A 20453-nucleotide genomic window follows, 5' to 3' on the forward strand; every position below is an offset into this window, starting at 1 on the left:
CTCTGACCTTTAATCTGATCTTTATTTCTCATCATTTCTTGTAAGAAACTCAGAGTGTCATCAAGAAATGTCCCTAGCTTTACCATACAGTATAGACCTTATTCATGTATGTGCAGAGATCTTCATGTCTTTCCCAAAGAGATGTCCTTGGCCCCTTGATTCAGATTTAAGAAGGCTTGTTTCCTTTCCTCTCAGCAGGAAAGGCTTCCTCTCTCTGCTCATTACTGATCTCATTTATTCTTGAGTTGCAGTTAGGTATTCTTCAGAGGAATCTTCATTGAAACAAAAGGAACCTTGTTTTGGTTTGGCTAATTGTATCTTCTTCCTATTGGACTAGAATTAAAACGCATAACTCAACAGGTCCAGTGAGCTATCCAGTCACTCCGATTTTATTTAAGCTTCATTTTATTTGTCCTTGTAGTATTTCCCAAATGCTTTACGAGGCTAAATGTAACTGGATCAGAAGAAACATATTGAAAAAACTGAAACATGTGTGTAGAAATTGGGGCTGTGGAACTGATCCTTTCTCTCTCCTTCCAGAGTGGTTCAGTTTATAAAGTACAAAAATATTTTTCTATGCTGTTGTCAATGGAGACTTTTCCACAATCTTCTCAAAAATCTTCGTCTCATCTTTATATTTTATCTTTTGGCCTTCTTTCCAAAACCACTGTTTTAGTGCTCTAGTTTCCCCTTGTCTCTGTACTTCATCACTTGAATCCCAGCCACCATTTTAAGGAAAGTTACAAAAAGCAAAGGTGCAAAAACTGAGTTGCAATATATTGAACTGACACGGAGGAAAGAACCTGTGAACTGTCCTGGTCTGGTGTTCTAAGGCAGTATGTTCAATTTGAAACAGAAATGGTTTTGTAATTTCTTCAGCCAGTAGAATGGAAAAACAATTTCCATATCATCATCCCAATGAAATGTGGAGACTCAGACTCATTAACCCACCCCTTTCCACCCTTTAGCAAGCAGGCATTGTCAGTGACTGCAGCTGGCGTGCTTTGCTGCCCTGGTGCACACCAGACAGAAATCCAGCCCAAGCCCACACTTCACACACAAACCACTGCCTTCTACCCCTCTAGAGGAGCACAGGAAACACAGGGCCCTGTGGGGACTTTGGAGTGGGAACAATGACAATTCAGGCCTAGTGCAAGCCATGTCCAGAGCATCAGCCACTCCAAGAGAAGGCTTTGTCTGCACACTTCTAAAGAGCTGTTCTCTCTCCTGGTGCCTGGGAGAAAGGAGGCATAAAAGGCATTTTGCCACCTTCCTCAGGGACTGACAGAGCTCAAGGCTGCTGTCAGAAGTCTCCAAGACTCCCAGAAAAGTCAGAATTGTGGCGGTCCATTTGAGCACTTGGGACCACTGATGTAATAAAACATAATGGGGGTCAGCAATGGATGTAAAGCTGTAAAACCGTCTGCGCAATCCAGTTCAAAGCATCCTGAGAACAGGAAAGAACATTCTGCTTAACCCTGTACACTTATACTCACCTCACACTAGGGTGTCCCTATGAGCAATAAAAGCCAAACATCATGCAGGCCAGAGACAGATACCTATGACTTTGGGAAGTAGTTTTCATTTAAACAAAGCATTCTCTATCAAATTATCTTTCCTTTTTCCCCTGAAAAGCAACCTCAGCATAGCATTGAGCCTACAGTTCCATCTTCCATGGCAAAGCACGTGAGCCTCCTCCTAACTCTGTTACTAATGGTTTCCTGTTAAGAATTGTACAGCATTGACACTGTAATTCAAATGGAAGTGTTCTGTGACTTAATGAGTGACACTGTCAGTTTAATGGCATTCTTATTGCTACACTTTTAATGTTTCTGCAGAAAGATCAACCAGGGAAAAAGAAAGAAGCCTGTTTTGAAAATATCAATAGTACAAAAAAGTCTGATTCCCCTTCCCTAGAGGGACTGCTGTAGTTGATTAGCATTCTGTTAGAGCTGGTGATGATTTCCTAGAACATCTTTCTGCCCCTACACTGTGAGCTCACAGCCCATGCACTGACCTTATACAAGTGGTTGTAATTCCAAGGACTGCATCCAGTGTTGATGCAGGCAGTTGTGCAAGGCTATAGTTTCACAAATGGCTTTAAACTGATCTGTAGATGAGTTACTGCCAAAGGAGGCAATCCCATCCTTCTCCCATCCCTGCCCTTACCACAGGACTGAACACCTCCTCTCCTGCCTGCAGTAACTCTTGGGGGTTGCACACTGAGCTTGTCAGGGAGCAAATCTGACTAAAAAAAGGATCTTTTGTTTGTTTGCCTTCCAGTTAATTTGAGCTGGATCAGCTGATCAGTTCCTGATCCTGTTCACCACGGTGTCACAAAGGAAGTGGTGAAAACATGCAACAATGTCGAAAAGGAAAAAAGGGTGGCTCACACTTCAGTTAAGTTCAACAACAAAAACACAGTCCAAGCTACACAGATGACTAAATGTTCCCAAGTTACATGAATTCCGGCTTATAGATGCAAAATGTGTGCACTACAATAACCATGGAGAGAGTTTTATAATGGATACAAGATGCACAGGGAACCTATAAATGGCAAAATTATGTATTATGAGCAAGCTCTCTATTTTGTGCTGATGTGATATGAAACTGGCTCAGCCCATCCTTAGCAAAGATCTTTAGTTTATCAAATGCAGACCTCCATCACTCTTGTATTTAGTGGAGAAGAATTCACATATCATCTCAGGAATGCATGTTAGTTTACTCATATACTCCAGTATTAAAAAAAAACCTGACCAAAATTGCAGGTGCAGACAATGAATCCCAGAAATGACATCTCTGCACAGCTGCATTTGGAACACGGAGTGTCAAAGACGCAGGAGATGCAGCAGCACGTTCTGTGATGTTTGCTCCTCTTCCTCACACAGCACATGCAGTGGGCCCCAGCCCAGTCAGTCCCTCAGGTATGGTCTGATCTTAAGCTGAGAACAATTCACCAAAACCCCTTCAGCTGGTGACAGACTGCTGAGCTAGTGCCAATCCCTTGCCCCAAATCATGCCCTACATCTTCAACACCTCTGAGGTGCATCGGGAAAAGCAAAGAATAGAACTGGAGAAAAGAAGAGCACGTGGATAGATGCCATGTATTCCAGGTGTATTTATGTGCCTTAAAACATTTTTTTTTCTATGATCTTCAGCTCTCTGTTCAATGCAGAAGATTCTTTCCAGCTTTAGTTGTGAAACCATCACAAATTTTGAACCAGCCGCAGAATTCCAGCCTCCACCTCATTACAACTTCTATACATTGGTTCTGCTGACACAGATGTAGGTGGCTTTTCCTGTTCAATGTACTGGCAGAGGAAATAATGCAAATGCAGCCAGGAAGAAGTAATTTATAACAAAACAAAAACAAGCACTATTGTCCATGTTATTTTTATTATATGTAATTACAGAGAACAAAATACAGAGAGTGAACATTTGCTTGACTGTATTAGCACAGGGCAAATACTTATTTGCATACAATCTGCAAATCTTCCAGCAGCCTTTTTTAGTACTCTCCCAAAAGAATAAATTTTGTAAGAATGTTAATTTGTCAGAAAAAGGTGTAAGGAGTTGCAAACTTGTAAATGGTCTCATATGGGGAAAAATCACTTGGAACAACCCCAGTTTAATTGACTATTTAATAAAAATCTGACAAACTTCCAATTTGCAAAAGAAAAAAAAAATTGAAAAATTAAAAAAAGTCATCCTACTTCAAGCATATTGAAGTTTGATACATCTTCTTTTCTTTAGATAAATATACCTGAGCCTGCTCTCAAGGCTATGCTTCTCCATTGTTGGCCTTAGAGGGTAAAGATCAGATCATATAGCATTATGTCAGGAATAATAGAAACACTTTCTGCACCTGACTTAAAAACAAAACTGCTTAAAACTACCCTGAATTGAGAAGGACCATTTGATTAATTAAACCAAAAATCTTCTCTCAGTTCAAGAGCTCAGTGAGAACCCTTAATTACATAATCAAAAATTATGTCAGGAAAGAACATAATGAAAACCTAATTATGCACTTTTTAGTATGTGATTAGTTTTAAGTAGGTGGGTATGATTGAGGAAGGGCAAAAGAGGGGAAATATGATTAAAGAAGTGAATCAGACAGTGGAAAGAAAAGAAGTATCAGAGGAGTGAGTAATAGCAAATACAGCCTTCTCCCAGAGTGTCTTCCAAAATTGAATGTTTTGACTTGAATATAGAATGTATGAAATAACACACGCTTCTCCAATTATATGTGTTTAGGATTTGACACAAATCTGAAACCTATGAAAAGGAAATAAGCTGCATTTCCAATTAATTAGTGAGTTCAATACCAGGAATATTTTCAAAAAGTTTTGTCCATCTCCCCTCATGGGAAGGGTGCAACTCTCTGTTCTCATTGTGTTGTCTCTCTGATAAGTGAGACACTGTTACACTGTTGTAACATTTTACAAAAGCTTGTGTGCAGGATCCATGATACAGTTTATAGTTATCTCCCTCTTTCTTCTCAAATCCGAATCCTTTATGGCATGGTGTTAACCTTCAGTTTTCTCTAGAATATTAGGGTTATCAAGTAAGTGGGGACACCGAGGAGAAGCACAAGCCTTGGGCACTGCTGTCTCATTGCACTCACAGGTGGCCTAACAACCCCACAGGTAAAATCTGAGTTGCTGACTGGAAACTCGTGGGACATTGTGGGGGCCCCTTTGAGTGGGCTCTGTTTTGCACATATTCACAGTGTTCTTGGGCAGCCACTTCAGACATATGCATCTCAGTTTCCCTGTTTTCAAATGGATGTAATACTTATGTCCTTCTACCACACACCGTGTGTCTAATTAAGTGCTTTCAGAGTTTAACTGAATGTGTGTATTATATTATCTTCTAATCGCAGAGAATTCCATCCACCCTTCCTAGCAATTCTTTTTCTTTGTTCACCATGTTCATTCTAAGCCTCTGTTTGTTCCAAGTCACTCTGCTGTCAAATTACCTGAGCATCTTTAGCTTAAACCTATTTTTAGGCTGATGTTAAAAAGAGAAATGCAAATGCTCCACTGGCAGTCTAGGTTCCTGAAGAGTCAGAAGCTAAGAAATTATTTCTGCAAAGCTCACTGCAAACTACCTCCATATATCTTGCTTGAAGATTAATAATTTGTAGAAATCAAAGGGATTAGTTCTTAGCTAGAATAAATCAGCAGTGGCTTTAGCAAAATCAGTTATCTGCAATGAATTATATAGGGACAGGTGAAAGTTGATTCATGTCTGCTGCACACAGGCCAGAACCTGATCTTAACCACACACATGGAAATCTCTATTAACAACATTATTTTGACTGAAGTTTCTAGAATTACTCTGTATATCTACAGATGCAATGTTGGAATTTAAATTAGCTGCTGCCATTCAATGAACAGGTGCTGGAGTCAGGGTTTATTCTCTGCTCAGCAGCAGCATTTCCATGCTCTGTGGAAGCTGCACAGACCATCACTGTATCCTGAACAGGTTCCTGGCACACAGACTTCTTTAATATCTCACACAAACCTTTTACTGCTGTCTCTCAAAGCATATAGTGGAGCTATAAGTACAGGGAAGTGAAAGAAAGATGGTTAGCCATGCAAAATGGCTTCAATAGGAGAACACTCTAACAGGTTAGAGCATTTTAACTTGGTGTGGAGAGCACTAAGAGGAAATAAAGGTCTGCAAAATCTTTTAAATTATGAGTACAGCACAGACAGTGACTGAGCTCTATTGTTTGCAGTTATGAAGTTAAGATTCAACCAAGAAAATAATCAGGTCTGAAGCAAAAGAATTTTTTTTTCACATAGTAATCATTAAATGTGGAAAAAACTGCTAAAGGATCCTGGAAAAGGCAAACACCTTGTGTGTCAAAGGAGGATTCAATAGGAAATATGCCCATTGTTGGCTAGTAAAACTGATCCAGATACAACTTCTAGTTCAGGAAATTCTTCAACTACCTTAATCCAGGTATGTCACATGCAGACTTGAGTGCCAAAATTGTTTGGGGAGCCACATTTCAACCAACTTACTGATTTCTCATGAGTCTTTGGACATTTCTGTACTCTTTAGGGAAAAGGGCTGTGGACTAGTAAATGCTGAACCGAAATGGTAAATTTAGGGTGCCCCATGGACATGGTGTGCCCAGTCTGGAACAGCTCCAGGAAAAGTTCATGCCCAGCTTTAAACTCCCCTTGCCCTACGTGGTCTGTTTGGGAGCCACCTTCTCCCAGAGGTGCAGACAGCTCCCCAGGGACTCCAGCACACAGGGGTCTGCTGTTCAGTGGCTCTTTTAACACAGCCATAAAGAGATGCACACAAAGACCAAGTGAAGATCAAGACAGGAGAGGAAAATCCAGACACCTTCGCTCTTAGATGCACACTGTACCCAACATTTCTTATTGTTCACGTGCTTTTCACCACAGAGAGCTTTAATAAACTGTGAAATTGTGGTGTACTAAATCCTACTGAAAAGCTGTATAAACATTTTCATAAATCAAAGCAGGAGAAGCTGGAATTTATTTAGCACCACAAAAACAAAAAAATGTATGGAATTGGTGATATAAATCATATGTACACTGTCTTCACAGACAAAGGGTCATGCAGAATACGTAATTCCCTCCCACATTTGCCTTAGTCATCAAGTCACTTTGAAACTATGCATGATTCTCTTATAAGCCAGAAATAGGGATTTGCTTCAAAATTTCCTAAAGTTAGCAGAAAAAACATCTATTAACTTATCAAGGTTCACAACAGAATGCTTTTGGGAAGCCTGATGAACAGATAATGCTTTTTAGAAAGGAACAGCAGTGGTTAAAGGAGAAGAAAAAAAGTGGGGGGAAGGCAGGTGTGTGGTCTATGAGGTCTTTCTTGCTGAGCCTAAAGGCTATACCAGTATAAAACAACAAACTCTACAATCACTCAGGTTTTCTAGATCTTAATTTTACAGGAAATAGGGTACCAATTACATCTCACCCAACTTTCTGTGACTCTCCTAGAGCCTTCAGCAGGTCAAGAGTAAATAATATTTTCTTCTACAAGGCTGAATACAGCCAGTATGCAGATGAACACATCATGGATGATTATTTTCTTTGGTATTGTGATACCATGTGGAGACCTTATCACCTTGCTGCTATTGGGAGAGACAACATAAAAATGTAACAGCTGCAAACAACTTACAAGCACATGTAAATTAATTACATCTTCATGAAAAACCTTGAATTCATGGTAATTGATGTCAGACTCCTTAGAATTGACTCCCTGACCGTTTTACAATGTAGCAGCATTTTTTTGTTTGCTTTTGAAGGGCTCACTTGAGAACACATATTGGCAGTAAAAATTCTCTTCAAAACTGAACAGTAGTTGTAAATTATTTCATTTTAAAAATATATTAAAAAACAAAAAGAAAACAAGCTAGAAGGAACATATTTTCAGGTGGAGTTTCAGTCAGTTATCATATAGTAGCCCTTCAATAATAAAAGATCTTGCTGGCTAATTAAATATTCTTTTTCTTTCTTTAAAATAACAGTCTAGAGTAGCAACTAATAGAATATCCATTTTGGACTTGGCCAAAATGAATTTTCCTACAGCCAAAAGAAAACACTTTCTGAAAAACAGTGGAAAATTTTCCTTTAATTTTAATTTCCAGTCACTAGAAACATCCCTTTAAAAATCCTTACACAGTAATGCTTTCAATACTGCCAGTAAAGCTAGAGGAGTGTTTTGAAGCAATGTCGCTTGTACACCAAGGTGACAAAAAGCCACTTGCCCTGCAGCGGCGGAGGCATCGCTCCGGTAAACACCCTGCTTACGCTGTGATAGGCTCCTGTCTCAGCACTTGCTGCGGAAATGAAATTCTTATAGGATTTTTGCGGAAAACACAGGAGACAGAGATAGCAAATTAACAACTTTAAAACTAACAACTTTCTCACTCAGCCACAGGGTGGGGGCGTAGCTTTGGTGATGGTGATTTTTCCTAACACAGGGTGTATTGTTATTTGATTAGGATATTTTAAAAGAAAGTCTTGCCGCCTGCCTCTTGACCCAAAGAGGAAAAAAAAACAAAACCATTTGATGATTTTGAAAAAGAGATAAACTGGACACGAAATGAGTAAATAAATGAAAATGCTGTAGTGACTTTCAGAAGAAAATGAAAGGTTAAATATGAAGAACTTGAAAGAAAACCAGTGAATTTAGAGTCTAATCTGACCTTCTAGAGATTCTGCTTCCCTGTCCATGTCTCAGATCCGCTCTGCAGCGCTCTCCCGCAGCCCAGAGTGCTCCTCGGCGCAGCTGAGACCTGCACAGAGCCCGGAGGGGAGGCCAGTCCCTGCCCTCGGTGCTTTTCCCTCGGACCCCAGACACTCCGGGAGATAAGGCCTTTCCCACACGTTCTTTCCCCTTTTGAACAGTCGTGTTTCAGACTGACTCGGAATGAGGGGAGCGTTTGTCACTGATGAGGATGCAGAAAGTGCTACCGCAGGGTATCACTGAGCCATGATAACCACACACCTTGACCCAAGACTACCTCATTAGGAAACATGGGGAAATAAAATATTGTCACTTAATAAAGACAATTTCCACACCTAGGGCTGAAAGCATTTGAGATTTTTTTTTTTTACACTGCAGACCTGCAGCCTGCTGCAACTGTGCCTTGACCCAAGAGCTGTTTCTTCATTCTGTGTAATGTGATATCCATGAAGCCTTGAGATGATAATTGGGTATGTTATACTACCAACACTTACTCCTGAATAGAAAACTTAAAAACCAGAGTAATGATCAGTCAGAAAAGAAAAAAGCCCACACTGAGATAAAAAAAAGTTCAAGAGATATTTTGGTTTAGCCTGGAGAAGATGACAATTATTACATTATTTGTTGCATTTAGTTTTGCTGGATTTACTTTTTAAGGTAGTATCTCCAATAAGCGTTTCTATTATTATACCTCTTAGGAGACCACATTATTAACATTTTTAAATCTTCCTCTTGAAACCTTTTTCCTTAAGTTTTAAAAAAAAAGTATTTGTAGTTTGACAAAAGCCTGGCAGTGTTCCTATGGTGGAATGAAGATATTTGGGAGAATCTCCACCGTAATGAACCAAGTTAGCCTTCTGGGAATGGGGGGAGCAGTGCTGAATTGCAGCCCTCAGCCTGGTTTGGTGTGCAGTTTGCCCTGTTCATCTCTGCCTTATGCTGTGCACTCACTTTGCACAAGCAGTTGCCACCTGAAGCAGATGTGCTGCCAGAATAAGCACTCCTGCACATGGAGCAGCAGCAACCAACTTAATACCTCTGCCTTTTGGATTCACAGCGATGAAATCTGCTTTTTGTACTTATTCTTTGTTGGCGTGGAAGTCTGTGATTCCTTATTTCTGCACGTTTGTGTCCATTGTGCTGTGTGCACTCCTGTGTGACAGCGGAGGTGTCTGTGTGACCCCCCTTAGCGGCGGGCGGGCAGGGCCCGGCGGGCTGGGGGCAGGTCCCTGCTCGTGCGGGAAGCTGCGGCGTGTTCATCGCGGTGTTCGTGCGGTGTTCGTGTGCCCTGGGCTGAGCCCGGTGTCCGGCCGAGCTGTGTGACCGCGCTGCGTGTGCGGGATGCGTGTGCGGGATGCGTGTGCAGGATGTGTGTGCGGGATGTGTGTGCGGGATGTGTGTGCGGGATGTGTGTGCGGGATGTGTGTGCGGGATGTGTGTGCGGGATGTGTCACAGCGCTGTGTGTGCGGGCTGCGTGTGCGGGCTGTGTGTGCGGGATGTGTGTGCGGGATGTGTGTGCGGGATGTGTGTGCAGGATGTGTGTGCAGGATGTGTGTGCAGGCTGTGTGTGCGGGATGTGTGTGCGGGATGTGTGTGCGGGATGTGTGTGCAGGATGTGTGTGCGGGCTGCGTGTGCGGGATGTGTCACAGTGCTGTGTGTGCGGGATGTGTGTGCGGGATGTGTGTGCGGGATGTGTGTGCGGGATGTGTCACAGTGCTGTGTGTGCGGGATGTGTGTGCGGGCTGCGTGTGCGGGATGTGTGTGCGGGATGTGTGTGCGGGATGTGTCACAGTGCTGTGTGTGCGGGATGTGTGTGCGGGCTGCGTGTGCGGGATGTGTGTGCGGGATGTGTGTGCGGGATGTGTCACAGCGCTGTGTGTGCGGGATGTGTGTGCGGGATGTGTGTGCGGGATGTGTGTGCGGGATGTGTCACAGCGCTGTGTGTGCGGGATGTGTGTGCGGGATGTGTCACGACGCTGTGTCACCGCGCTGTGTGTGTGGGCTGTGCAGCAACTCAACAGACCGTGATGTGCAGGGGGGCAGAGGGCGAGCTGTGCGGGGTCTGCAGCGCACGGGATGGGGGAGCGTATGTGGGAGGGGATGAGGGGGTGCGGGTGAGAGGCGATGCGTGTGAGGGGCTGCGTGAGAGGAGGACACGCGGCTGCGAGGGTGTGCGGGACGAGCAGCCGAGAAAAAGCCATCCTGCCGCCGCCCTCGCCCCGCCCCGCTGCCCCCCGCCGGCCCCGGGGCCGGGCTCCGCCGCCTGCGCCCGCCCCGTCCTCCTTCCCCCTCCCTGCCGCCGGGACTTCCCTTCGCGCTCTGTTCAGCGCCGCTAGCCCGGCATGTCCCGCAGCCGGGCTTCGCCCAGCGCCCGGCTTCTGTAACGCCCCCGCCCGGGGCGAGGCAGGGCCGCGGGGCCATGGGGGGCTCCTGAGGGAGCGGGGAGCGGAGCCCGGCCCGCGCCGCCACCATGGAGCCGCCGCCGCCGCCGCCCGGCGCCCCCAGCGCCGCCGAGCCCGCCGGCTGCCCCAAGGACACGGACCGCCAGCTGCGCCTCCGCCTCTGCGTCCTCAACGAGATCCTCAGCACCGAGCGCGACTACGTGGGGACCCTCCGCTTCCTGCAGTCGGTGAGTGGCTCCGCGGGGCTGGGAGCGCCCCCGGGGGCTCGGCGGGGCCGGGCGGGCCCGGAGCGGCTCCTCCCGGCGGGCTGGGGGCTGCGGGGGCGGCGGGGCACAAGTTGTGGGAGTGCCGTGCCCGGGTCCGCGCCGCCGAGAGGGAGGTTCTGTTGGAGGGGCCCGGGCCGGGGCCGCCTGGCAGCGCGGGCCCGCAGAGCCGCGGTTGTCTCGCCCCCGGCGCGGAGCGCGGGCAGCGCCGGCCCCGCAGCGCTCCCGGCCCCGCGGGGCGCCAGGAACGGACCCCGGAGTGCATCTGCTCTCAGTGCCTCGTCCCTTTGGTTGTTGTTGTTCAGAAGTTGCTTTTACACTCACTTGGAAAATCTACCCTTACTGTCAGTTGTTTATAAATAAATATTGTTTAATGGTAAACATAAATTTGTGATTGTGCCGGGTGTGTCTGTGCATGTGGAAACAATTATACCTGCCTCTGAAATTATTCACGGGCTAGTTCAGAAGAAAAAATCCATCTGGATATTTCCATTTTCCTGTGTAGGTTCTAAATGTGGAATTCATCTGTGTACCACCACACTCCTGCAAATAACTGGAAGAGCCTGTAGTAATAGTTACTAGATAACAGATATATTAAAAAAAAAAAAGAAGAATAAACTAGTGATCACACAGAGATCAAGAATCAAAGCAAAGGAAGTCTCTGTAGAGATTTCTAAAAGGTTGTTCCTAAAAAGAAATTCCTTCTGGTGTTTTTCTAGATAAAGACTAAACTCTGGTTTCATCTAAAAGCACTTAGACCCTAGGCCCCTTTTGACCTGTCCTTCTGGCAAGATTTTGGTTTGTTTGTTTTTTAAAATCAGTTTGTCTTCAGTGTTTTTCAGATTCACCAAAGTGGCAAACTGTCTAGCATAAAAGATAAATGACAAGGATGTGGTTGCTTTATGAACTAGTCTCTACTTGAACCCTCCTCTTCTCTCTCCAGTAATTGAACTCCGAGCCTTTAATTTGAGTTTTCCAACTGAAGTGCCAGTTAGCTTCATTTAGAACTGTGGTTCTGTCTCAGTACAAGGAGGTTTTCTTCTAAGATGTAGAAGAGCCCCACCCTACAGACAAAACAAAACCAAAATCCCTCAGAAAACTCCTCTGTCCTAAGTACTGAATTTGAGATTTTGTTAGCTGCAGGCTAGAATGTAGATTCAAGCTACATATATTTTTCATTCCTGTTCTTACAGCCAGATGTACTCACAGTGGTAGCTAAATGGGATTTTCATGTATTAAAAAAACAAAACAGGTCTTTTATTTATTTGTATTTGTTAACTTGGCAGTTTCCATTAGAGCAGTGGTGAGTAATACGCCCTAGGTAATGGCAGGAGAAGATCCTGGTGGAGAGCACTCTCTGGGATCTTGGCTGGCACTGCTGGCAGTTAGAGCCCTTCTGAGGCTCTTTGTCACCAGGTGGCTATTGTCACCAGTAGCTATAGTATTATTTGTGGTGCTGGTTCTGGAAGTGCAGCTCTACCCCCCTACAGAATTTATGTTTTAGTCATTATGTTTGAATAAAGCACTGAGGGATAGGATCTTTCTTATATCTGGGCCTTAGTTTAGAGCAGCATTCATACACAGGCTTAACTTTGTGCACATGTCAAATATTCATGTGCTGTCCTAAATAATGTCAGTTTCTTCAGTCATTGACCTACATTTTATGGCTGAATCTCTGTACAACTGCTTGCTTACAGCTGAATGTTGTTAGCCCCAAGAAGAGGACAATGAGGATCTACTGCAGCATGTGAGGGTAAAAGGAGCAGTAGTGGGGTGAAAGTTTTAAAAATAAAATTTGGAGTGTGAAATATTTTCTGCATAAATTATGTGGATGGCCATAACTTAATCCTTCTAACAAGACAGCCCACAGGAAAGAAATCTGCCCCACCTCCCACACTGGACAGCCGACACAACGTGCAAGGATAACATCATCTATCTAATCACTGGGATTAGATGCAGTTATAGGCCAAAAGTTTTGCTTCAGGACACTGATGAAAGTGCTGCTGTAGCCCTGGGACTCTGTATTCTCAGCTATGCTTGGCCTCACAAATGCAGGCCACTGTTTGCTGGCTCTCCTGAGCGTGCTGGCATCAGTGCCCAGGAGCCACCACCCCTCCTGCCCCCTGGATCTCTGTTTTCCCAGCTTGTGTTCTGTGTGGGCAGCACTCAGCCGGTGCAAAATAAACGTACACTGTTACACTACCTGGGGTGATGTACCAGGGTAACACTGCAGAGTGACTGGGCAGGGTTAGTTGTTTTGTCCATAGTGTGAACTGTGCTGAAATGGTTTGTACTCCATATGATCCAGATGTAATTTCGGCTGTGCTGAAAGACTGCTTTTTTGTGCAGGAGAACTGCAGCACCCAGATCTTTTGGAAACTTGTTCCTGTCAAAAAGGACATGAGACAGATGTGGGGTATGGGTTCCTTTGCCTAAGAAACCTCAATAGCTTGCATTAAATAAAGGAAGGCTAAAGCTCATATCTTTTATCATCATAATGAATTTCCCCCAAGTAGGCTGGGACAGCTGTGCTTATGTGAGGGAATCTGTGCTCTTGGTTAAATATTTGCCATTGAAGCACTAGTCTTCATTAAGTGTTCTCAATAAACAATGTTTTAAAAAGCAAACAGCTGAATTCTATGGGTTTATTCACAGCACTGAAGTTGCTTGCTAGCAGCAGCTTCCTGTGTTCCCTGGTAATGTACAAGAATCTCTTAAGTATTTAGAATCTTGTAAGTATTTAATACTATGCATTTGCAAATGAATCAAAATAACCTCCTTTTACTTACAGTATTTTAATCTGTTTTAGGAGATGAATGTGTGATCATGTTTAAGGAGAGGTTTCCTTTTTCTTTTCTTTTTCTATGCTTAGAAATGTTTTCCCACTAAGATGCAGGGGAAAATAGGTTCATTATTAGCATAAGGACTCAGCCCTTATTTGCTTTACCTAAAAGATTGTGGTCCATATTTTGCATTCATAAATTAATAAATTGAGTATGTAAAGTTTAATATAAAGCATAATTAAATAATTTTTAAAAGTTATAATTAAATAATTAATAATTAAATATAATTAAATAATTAAATTAAATAATTATAATAAATATGATAGAACATGGAATTCTATTTTCTAACATTAAAAATTGTGGTACTCACTGTTAAGAATATTTTATTATGAGTAGTGTACTCATTTAATGAAAATGCTACAGATGTTTATTTATTTAAATAGTCTCTAGAATCTGTTATGTTTTATACCTAAAGTAATTTTGACAAATGGAGTTATATCTGCAAATCTAACTTGGATGTTCCATCATTTTTCACTTTGTATGTGATTTGTAGTAATTTTATTCCATTTAATTTTGGACATGAGAAGGTGTTCCTAGTCAGTTTAGCTCCTGCTTAGTTTCTGGTACGCCTGTTGGTACTTGTGTTATATGTGTGTGTGTATATATATAATACATCTATTAATGTGTATTATCTATTATAGTAGAATGTATCATAACCATGGCAAGAATGAAACCAAATAGCTTTACCCCATCTCATCTTGCAAGATGAGATGATTGATTCCAAGGGATATAGCTGGGTTTTTTTAAACAGAGTCTGGATTTTATATTAAATTGTAATATAATACAGATATGATACTATATGTATACCATTATTTCAGTAGTCCTAGGTGTCCTAGACAATTCCTCAAAATAAGGAGGGAGAGGAGAAAACTCTCTTCTACCAGCTCACAGCTGATGACCTGAAGTTACTGATTTAGTTACGAATATACACACACAATATTGTGTCCTGTCTTACTTGCCATTTGTTTAGGCAGGGATGGTATTATTGCTAATTATGGAATTATCCTTGAAGAAATGCTGTGTAACTCAGGAGTGTTAATAGACAGTACTGCAGTTATGCAGCTGTGTTACTGGCTGTACTAGTAAAGGCTCATTACACAGCCAAACTTTTTAAGCAGTAGGGAGAACTGCATGGAGCGCATGGAAATGTACTGCTGCTAACACTATTAAAGAACTACTGATCACAGAAGAAGCAAAGTGGAAAATTGTCAGAACCTAATGGAACTTTAGTAGAAGTTTCAGGAGTAAGATAAACAGATAATTCTGTTGTCTCTGGTGTGATCATAAACCATAAGATTTTTCACTCCCCAAGCTTTAAGATTCAATTAATCTTTTGACCTCTTTTAACTCTGTAGCATATACAGAAATGTTTATATTGTCCTGTATAATTTTGTAAATACTTCTTTTTTGTGTGATGGAATCACACCAGGTGATAATTTAGTTGGGATGACAGCTGGATAGATGCCAGCATCTGTCTGGTGGCATGCAGTCCTGTGCAGGACGCTGCTGGAGGTGCAGTGTCTGCAGGGTGCAGCCCTCGGGCTTAGCCAGGCTCCAGGTAGCTGTTCTTGCTTAGAGTGTTGGTACGGAGAAGTCATGCACGGTTTGTTGGGGAAAGAAAGGTTGTGGTGTGTTTGACTGTTGCATGGTCATTCCACAGAAACCCAGTCAAATCTGACACTAATGGTTCAGTAATTAAAGACAAGCTCTCAAGTAAGGAGACACAGGAGCCCTGAGCAATTTCAGACATACTCATTGACCATCATTCTAAAAATAGATGAAATAGTGAATACACAGCAGTTAGCAGTCAGGTTTTTAAAGGGTTTTTTTTAACCATTTTGTAGATATAATAATGAATTACATGTGGAAATATTGGAGCAGTAGTTATCCAGTACACTGGATTGCAGTGGTAGGGATTTTGTTGCATCGCTTTTTCCCCCCACATTCATTTATTTCACCGAACATTCAGCTCAAACCTGCACATGCAGCTCCCGCAGCTTAGATAATTGCAAATATATAAAGCCAAATTGTTCTCTACATTGTATATCTATGTCTCTTTCATCTTTCCAGAGACAAACCACCAACTTGTAAATTTTAATGTCAGAATGACAGTATGTACTTTTAGCTTGAGCAATTGCAGTTTGTTCTGTGCAGGTGTGAAAATGGTAGGAAAGGTGAATTGTTACCAGATAGGTATCAAATTGGATAAGTAATTGTACCAATACTATTTTTAGGTTTTAGTATCATGCGTTCCTTTATTTTTGTATGAAAACTAGAAGTCCTCTTCAATCCTATCGATTGTATAAATGTTACATTAGGACATGTGCCAGCAGATAAATTAACCCACATCCTACAGACTCAAAATATTTATGTTTTGCTTCTCTTTCTTGCTTGCTTTGTAGGTGTAATTGATCTGTCTCTGGGTTTTGCACTCCACCCATCTTGAAACATGATAAGCATCACAGGCTTTGTTTAGTCTTTCCCCCCACCTCCTTCCCTTTCTGTTTCACAATCTTGTTTGCATCCAGGATGAGGCTCTGGTGCTCTAATAGAGTAGCAAACAGACCATTTGTCTCAGCTGTGAGCTGTGGTTTCCTGTCCTACCCTGTTTTCTGCCTGTTCACCCTCATAGGTACAGATAAACGCTGATTCTGGAGGGTGAACCATATGGTTTGGGTAATGTTGCTCCTTTATTACAGACAGCTAAAAGAGCATTCAGGGGAGAGGAAGTAGATGGGAAAGGAAATTGTTTGGAAGTGATCTAAATTACCTTTGCTGATCTGTTATTTTGGGTCAGTTGGTCAACTACAGCCAGTTGCTAGAACTGCAAATGATCAAGATGTTCTGTTTAGTTATAAAGTCACAGAGCTTTTATTTTTTGTTTAAGTCTGGTTCCTGATTTATGTAAATTGAGGAAGATCACGGATTTCATTTTAAATGACATGTTTGTAGCCCTTCTGGTTGTAAAGCACGAATTGAAGATAGAACATTAGCAAAGCAAAAATGCTTCTGAGTTTTCAAGGGCTTTTTTTTTGACGCTTGAATTTGGGGTTGGCAATTCCACTAGTAGAGTTCTCTATTTAGACCAAGTGTAGTGCAAAATCAGTGGCTAAAGGCTGAAATGCAAACAGATTAAAAGGTTCTTTTGCCCCAGATACAAAGAAAGAAAGTGAAGAAAACAGTCTGGATGTAGAAAGATGAAGGAAAAATGAGGCACTGAAAAGCAAAACAAAGCAAAGAGAAAGGTCTGAAAATATTTATTAATCTGAGCCTGTGGTCTAGAGAGCCCAGTTTACAGCCACGGGTCTAAGATCAGGGCTGAAGGATCCAGAATACCCAGGTTCTCTCATGCTCTGAGCTGTATGATCTTAGTGTGTCGCTTTGGAAATAGTGTGCCGAGCCAATGCCTTTTGCAGTGAGGCTTTACAAATCAGTTACATAGGAGTACGGCAGGTTTTTATGTGAAAGAAGGTGTTTATTCTTTTTGCACTCTCACACAATTTCCGTGGTGAGAAAATATCAATAAATCCCCTGTGTAATTTCACCAGTTCACTGCCATACAGGTGAGAAACTAATTTCTCTTTGCTTCCCTTAACTCATTCCAGCTTGGTGTGCATCTGACCCTTTTTACCCTTTATCTCAGACCTACTTTGGTCTTGTTACATCCTTTGGAATGAGGTGTCTGACCTCTTTCTGGCTCTGCATCTCTCCCTCCTCTTGGTTGCTGTGCTGTGATCAATCAGCCCATTTCAGGCATGCGAGTTGTTTGAACATGTGCCATGATCTCTGAGGGAGGAGGGAGTGCTTGGCTGCCCTGGGCTTTCCCAGAGTTTTTTGTTGCTGGTGCCTCTGCAACAAAACTCTTGCGAGAGCACTGTGGGAGCTGAGGGAAGGGAGGGACAAAGACCTTGGGCTCTGGTAGGAAAGGGCATGGAGATCAAAAAGTGAACCAAGCATCACAGAGAGCAGAGTGTTAGAGTTGCTTGGTACATAGCTGGATGCATGTTTGATTTTACAACATATTCAGCTGATATTTGCAGGAAGCAGACTGATACCCATTATGGGAAATTTGTTTGTCCCTAAATAGAGGAAGCAAAAAAGTTTAAAAGCGTTGAAAATTTTCCACTCCCTAGGTCACACAGTATTTCTGCCATAGGCAGGAGTACTGGTTTGCAGGGGTGAGAAAGGTAATTCTTCAATTTTACATCGTATCATAGAATCATGAAAAGTAGCCTTGGAGAGAATCTTGACAAACCATCCCATCATGTTCTGGTATGGAAAGAGCTTCATTTCTGATGGTTTATCCTGGTGTTTAGATGTTGTTAGTATTAGAGATGTCTTCTTCATGCCTAATGTAATGTCTAATCTTTTTAGTGCTCTTTTTTCCTTTGCGTCAATCCCTTAAATATTTCAAGAATGTTTTCACATTTTGCTTCAGATTATGCTAAATTGTCAAATTGTTTAATTTTCTTTCTCAAAAATTATTTAATTTTACTTCTGATAATTCCTGTGCTGTTATCTGGATTCTCTAATCTATTTGTGTCCTGAGCTCTTGTGCTCAGAACACCAGGTGCAAGGCACTCCCAATGCTTTAGCAGTACCAAGTGAGACAGTGGATTACTTACAGGTTTTGTACAGTATACAGAGTATTATTGTTGCAGGAGAAAAAGGTTTGTCTGAGTTTGTACCTGCATTTGGGAACAACTCATTGCTCGTACCAGGGACTGGGACTAGGTGTCAGCATAAAGTATTTACAGGAGCAGTCAGGTATTCAGACTCCTGGGGGTGCCCTGGAAGTGCAACGCTGAACCCTCCTAAGGGGCAGAGGGTGATGTGTTTGCAGGCCAGCTTTCCTACGTGCACATCCTGGCACTCCCAGAGGCACCCGACACAGAGGGTTTCTGAGGCTTGAAAAAGCAGGATCTCCCAAGCACATTTTCACCCAGATGAGTCTCGGACAGATTAATCTTTCAAGAAATTACTTATTTCTGTTGCCTGCTTATTGTTTACCTTAGGCACTTACAAGAAAATATAAAGGGACTGTATGAATTTCTTGTCTTCTTTCCAGCTGTAGAATCCCTTTTCTGTTTTTGTGTCCCCAAATTGATTTCCAGCCTTCAGTGATGAAGGCCTTGCACAGTTGTAGTGTGGTTTAGGATGTAAATGGTGATGTATCTTTTGGTTTTGATGATGCTTCAAATTCCTGTGCAAATGGCAGCCTTTCCTGGTTTCTAGGAGTGAGTACAGCTAGAGATAAGAAAAGACTTGAAATAAGCAGCCATGTCATTTCTCAGTTAGTTACAAAGACTTCTTGTGGAGCAATGCAATTCTTGCAAAGCCATCCCATCTAGACTGAACACTGCCTTTCACTGCTTTTCCCTTCTGTGTCACAAATGGAGGCTTGGACTGGGGATTGCACCAACAGCGTGTCTGAGATCTCACCAAAGTGTTGGATTTTAACATTGCTGCAGATGAAGAGTCCTGCTTAATATCTCAGTCAGGCATGATTAAAGCTTTCACACTACCTCTGCAGGTGTGATTGAGTCAAGCTGTAGCAGATGTAGAGAACAGCAGTGGATCTGTACTGGGACAGAACCTCAGGGTGGCTGTCTGGTAAAAACACGTGAGTTCTGCATGCCATCTTGACCCTTCTGTAGGTGCCATTCATGAGAAGAGACATTGGCTCTCTTTGAACTACAGCTCTCAAGAGCAGAATAAGAGAAAACAGCTCTGTGATGAGAAAACAGTTCCTTCACCCTTCCTAATGGGTCTTCCTCCTTGCTTACACAGGTGAGTGCCATATGTCAGGCCAGGAGACACTGAGTGCCCAAAGCTGAATGTTTGGCTCTGATAGGCCACTTCAAGCCTAGGGACAGAAAGGCAGAATTTACTGTTCTGGCATTATGGGGCTTGTCTTAGGCCTGTCTGCCCTTTCACCCAGGGCTATCAGCACAAGAACTTGTTACAAACCAGCTGGCAATGCCACTTCCTACCGTTCTGGAAACAGTGACAATTTTATGTCATGCATCGTTGAGTTGCAGAGAGGGCCACAGATTTCTAAATCCTGATTATTTAAAGATTGGTATGAGATGATGGGACTGTGGAACTGAGTTACAGGAACATTTAGGTTCACGTGAGGATACTGGGTCATTCTCACTACTATTCCCACTGCTGAAGTTATTTTTATGGAAGCATATCAGCCATACAAATAATACCTTGTTGCAGTTAATCTGATGTCTCATGACTCATGGAGTAAATTTTGTGACCATTCTTAACCTTTCATTTTGTACTTCTGGTTTTGCTGTGATCATTTCCTGTGCCAACAGGTTAATTTGTTGGTTCCCAAACCACTTTGCTTATCCAAAATGAGGACACTTTTTTTTTAACAAGTGCAATTGTTTAGTCCTTAAAAGTCTTTGTAGACTAGTCTTAATTTATTTGGCTCAGTAATACCCTTTCAATTAAAAAAAAAAAAAGAAGGAGCAAACAATCTGATAGGCAGAGTGCTGTTTATATATTCCCTGTGGATTTGTCAGTTGTTAAGTTACCACTAGGTAAGGGATAGGACCAACATTTCCAGGGCTCCTGCCTCAAGCATATGTTAGGAACTGTTTGACTATATGTTTTGGGTGTGGACCTTGATGTGCTCGGGCCAGGAGCCTGGCTTGCACAAATCAGATTGCTGGTTTAGTT

The 20453-nt window shown here is 42.6% G+C and overlaps 1 protein-coding gene across 3 annotated transcripts in view; it reads left to right on the forward strand.

Annotated features, from left to right (window-relative positions):
- The first annotated feature begins 10627 nt into the window (after window positions 1-10627).
- The window catches only part of PREX1 (phosphatidylinositol-3,4,5-trisphosphate dependent Rac exchange factor 1), a 128959-nt gene continuing 119133 nt past the window's right edge, over window positions 10628-20453 (forward strand). For all 3 annotated transcript variants that reach the window (XM_053958586.1, XM_053958587.1, XM_053958588.1), the window contains exon 1: window positions 10628-10881. In XM_053958586.1, the coding sequence (XP_053814561.1) occupies window positions 10723-10881 (159 nt within the window). In that variant the 5' untranslated portion in view covers window positions 10628-10722. The remainder of the gene's footprint in view (window positions 10882-20453) is intronic.

Source organism: Vidua chalybeata, chromosome 17 (assembly GCF_026979565.1).
Source record: "Vidua chalybeata isolate OUT-0048 chromosome 17, bVidCha1 merged haplotype, whole genome shotgun sequence".
NCBI lineage: Eukaryota > Metazoa > Chordata > Aves > Passeriformes > Viduidae > Vidua > Vidua chalybeata.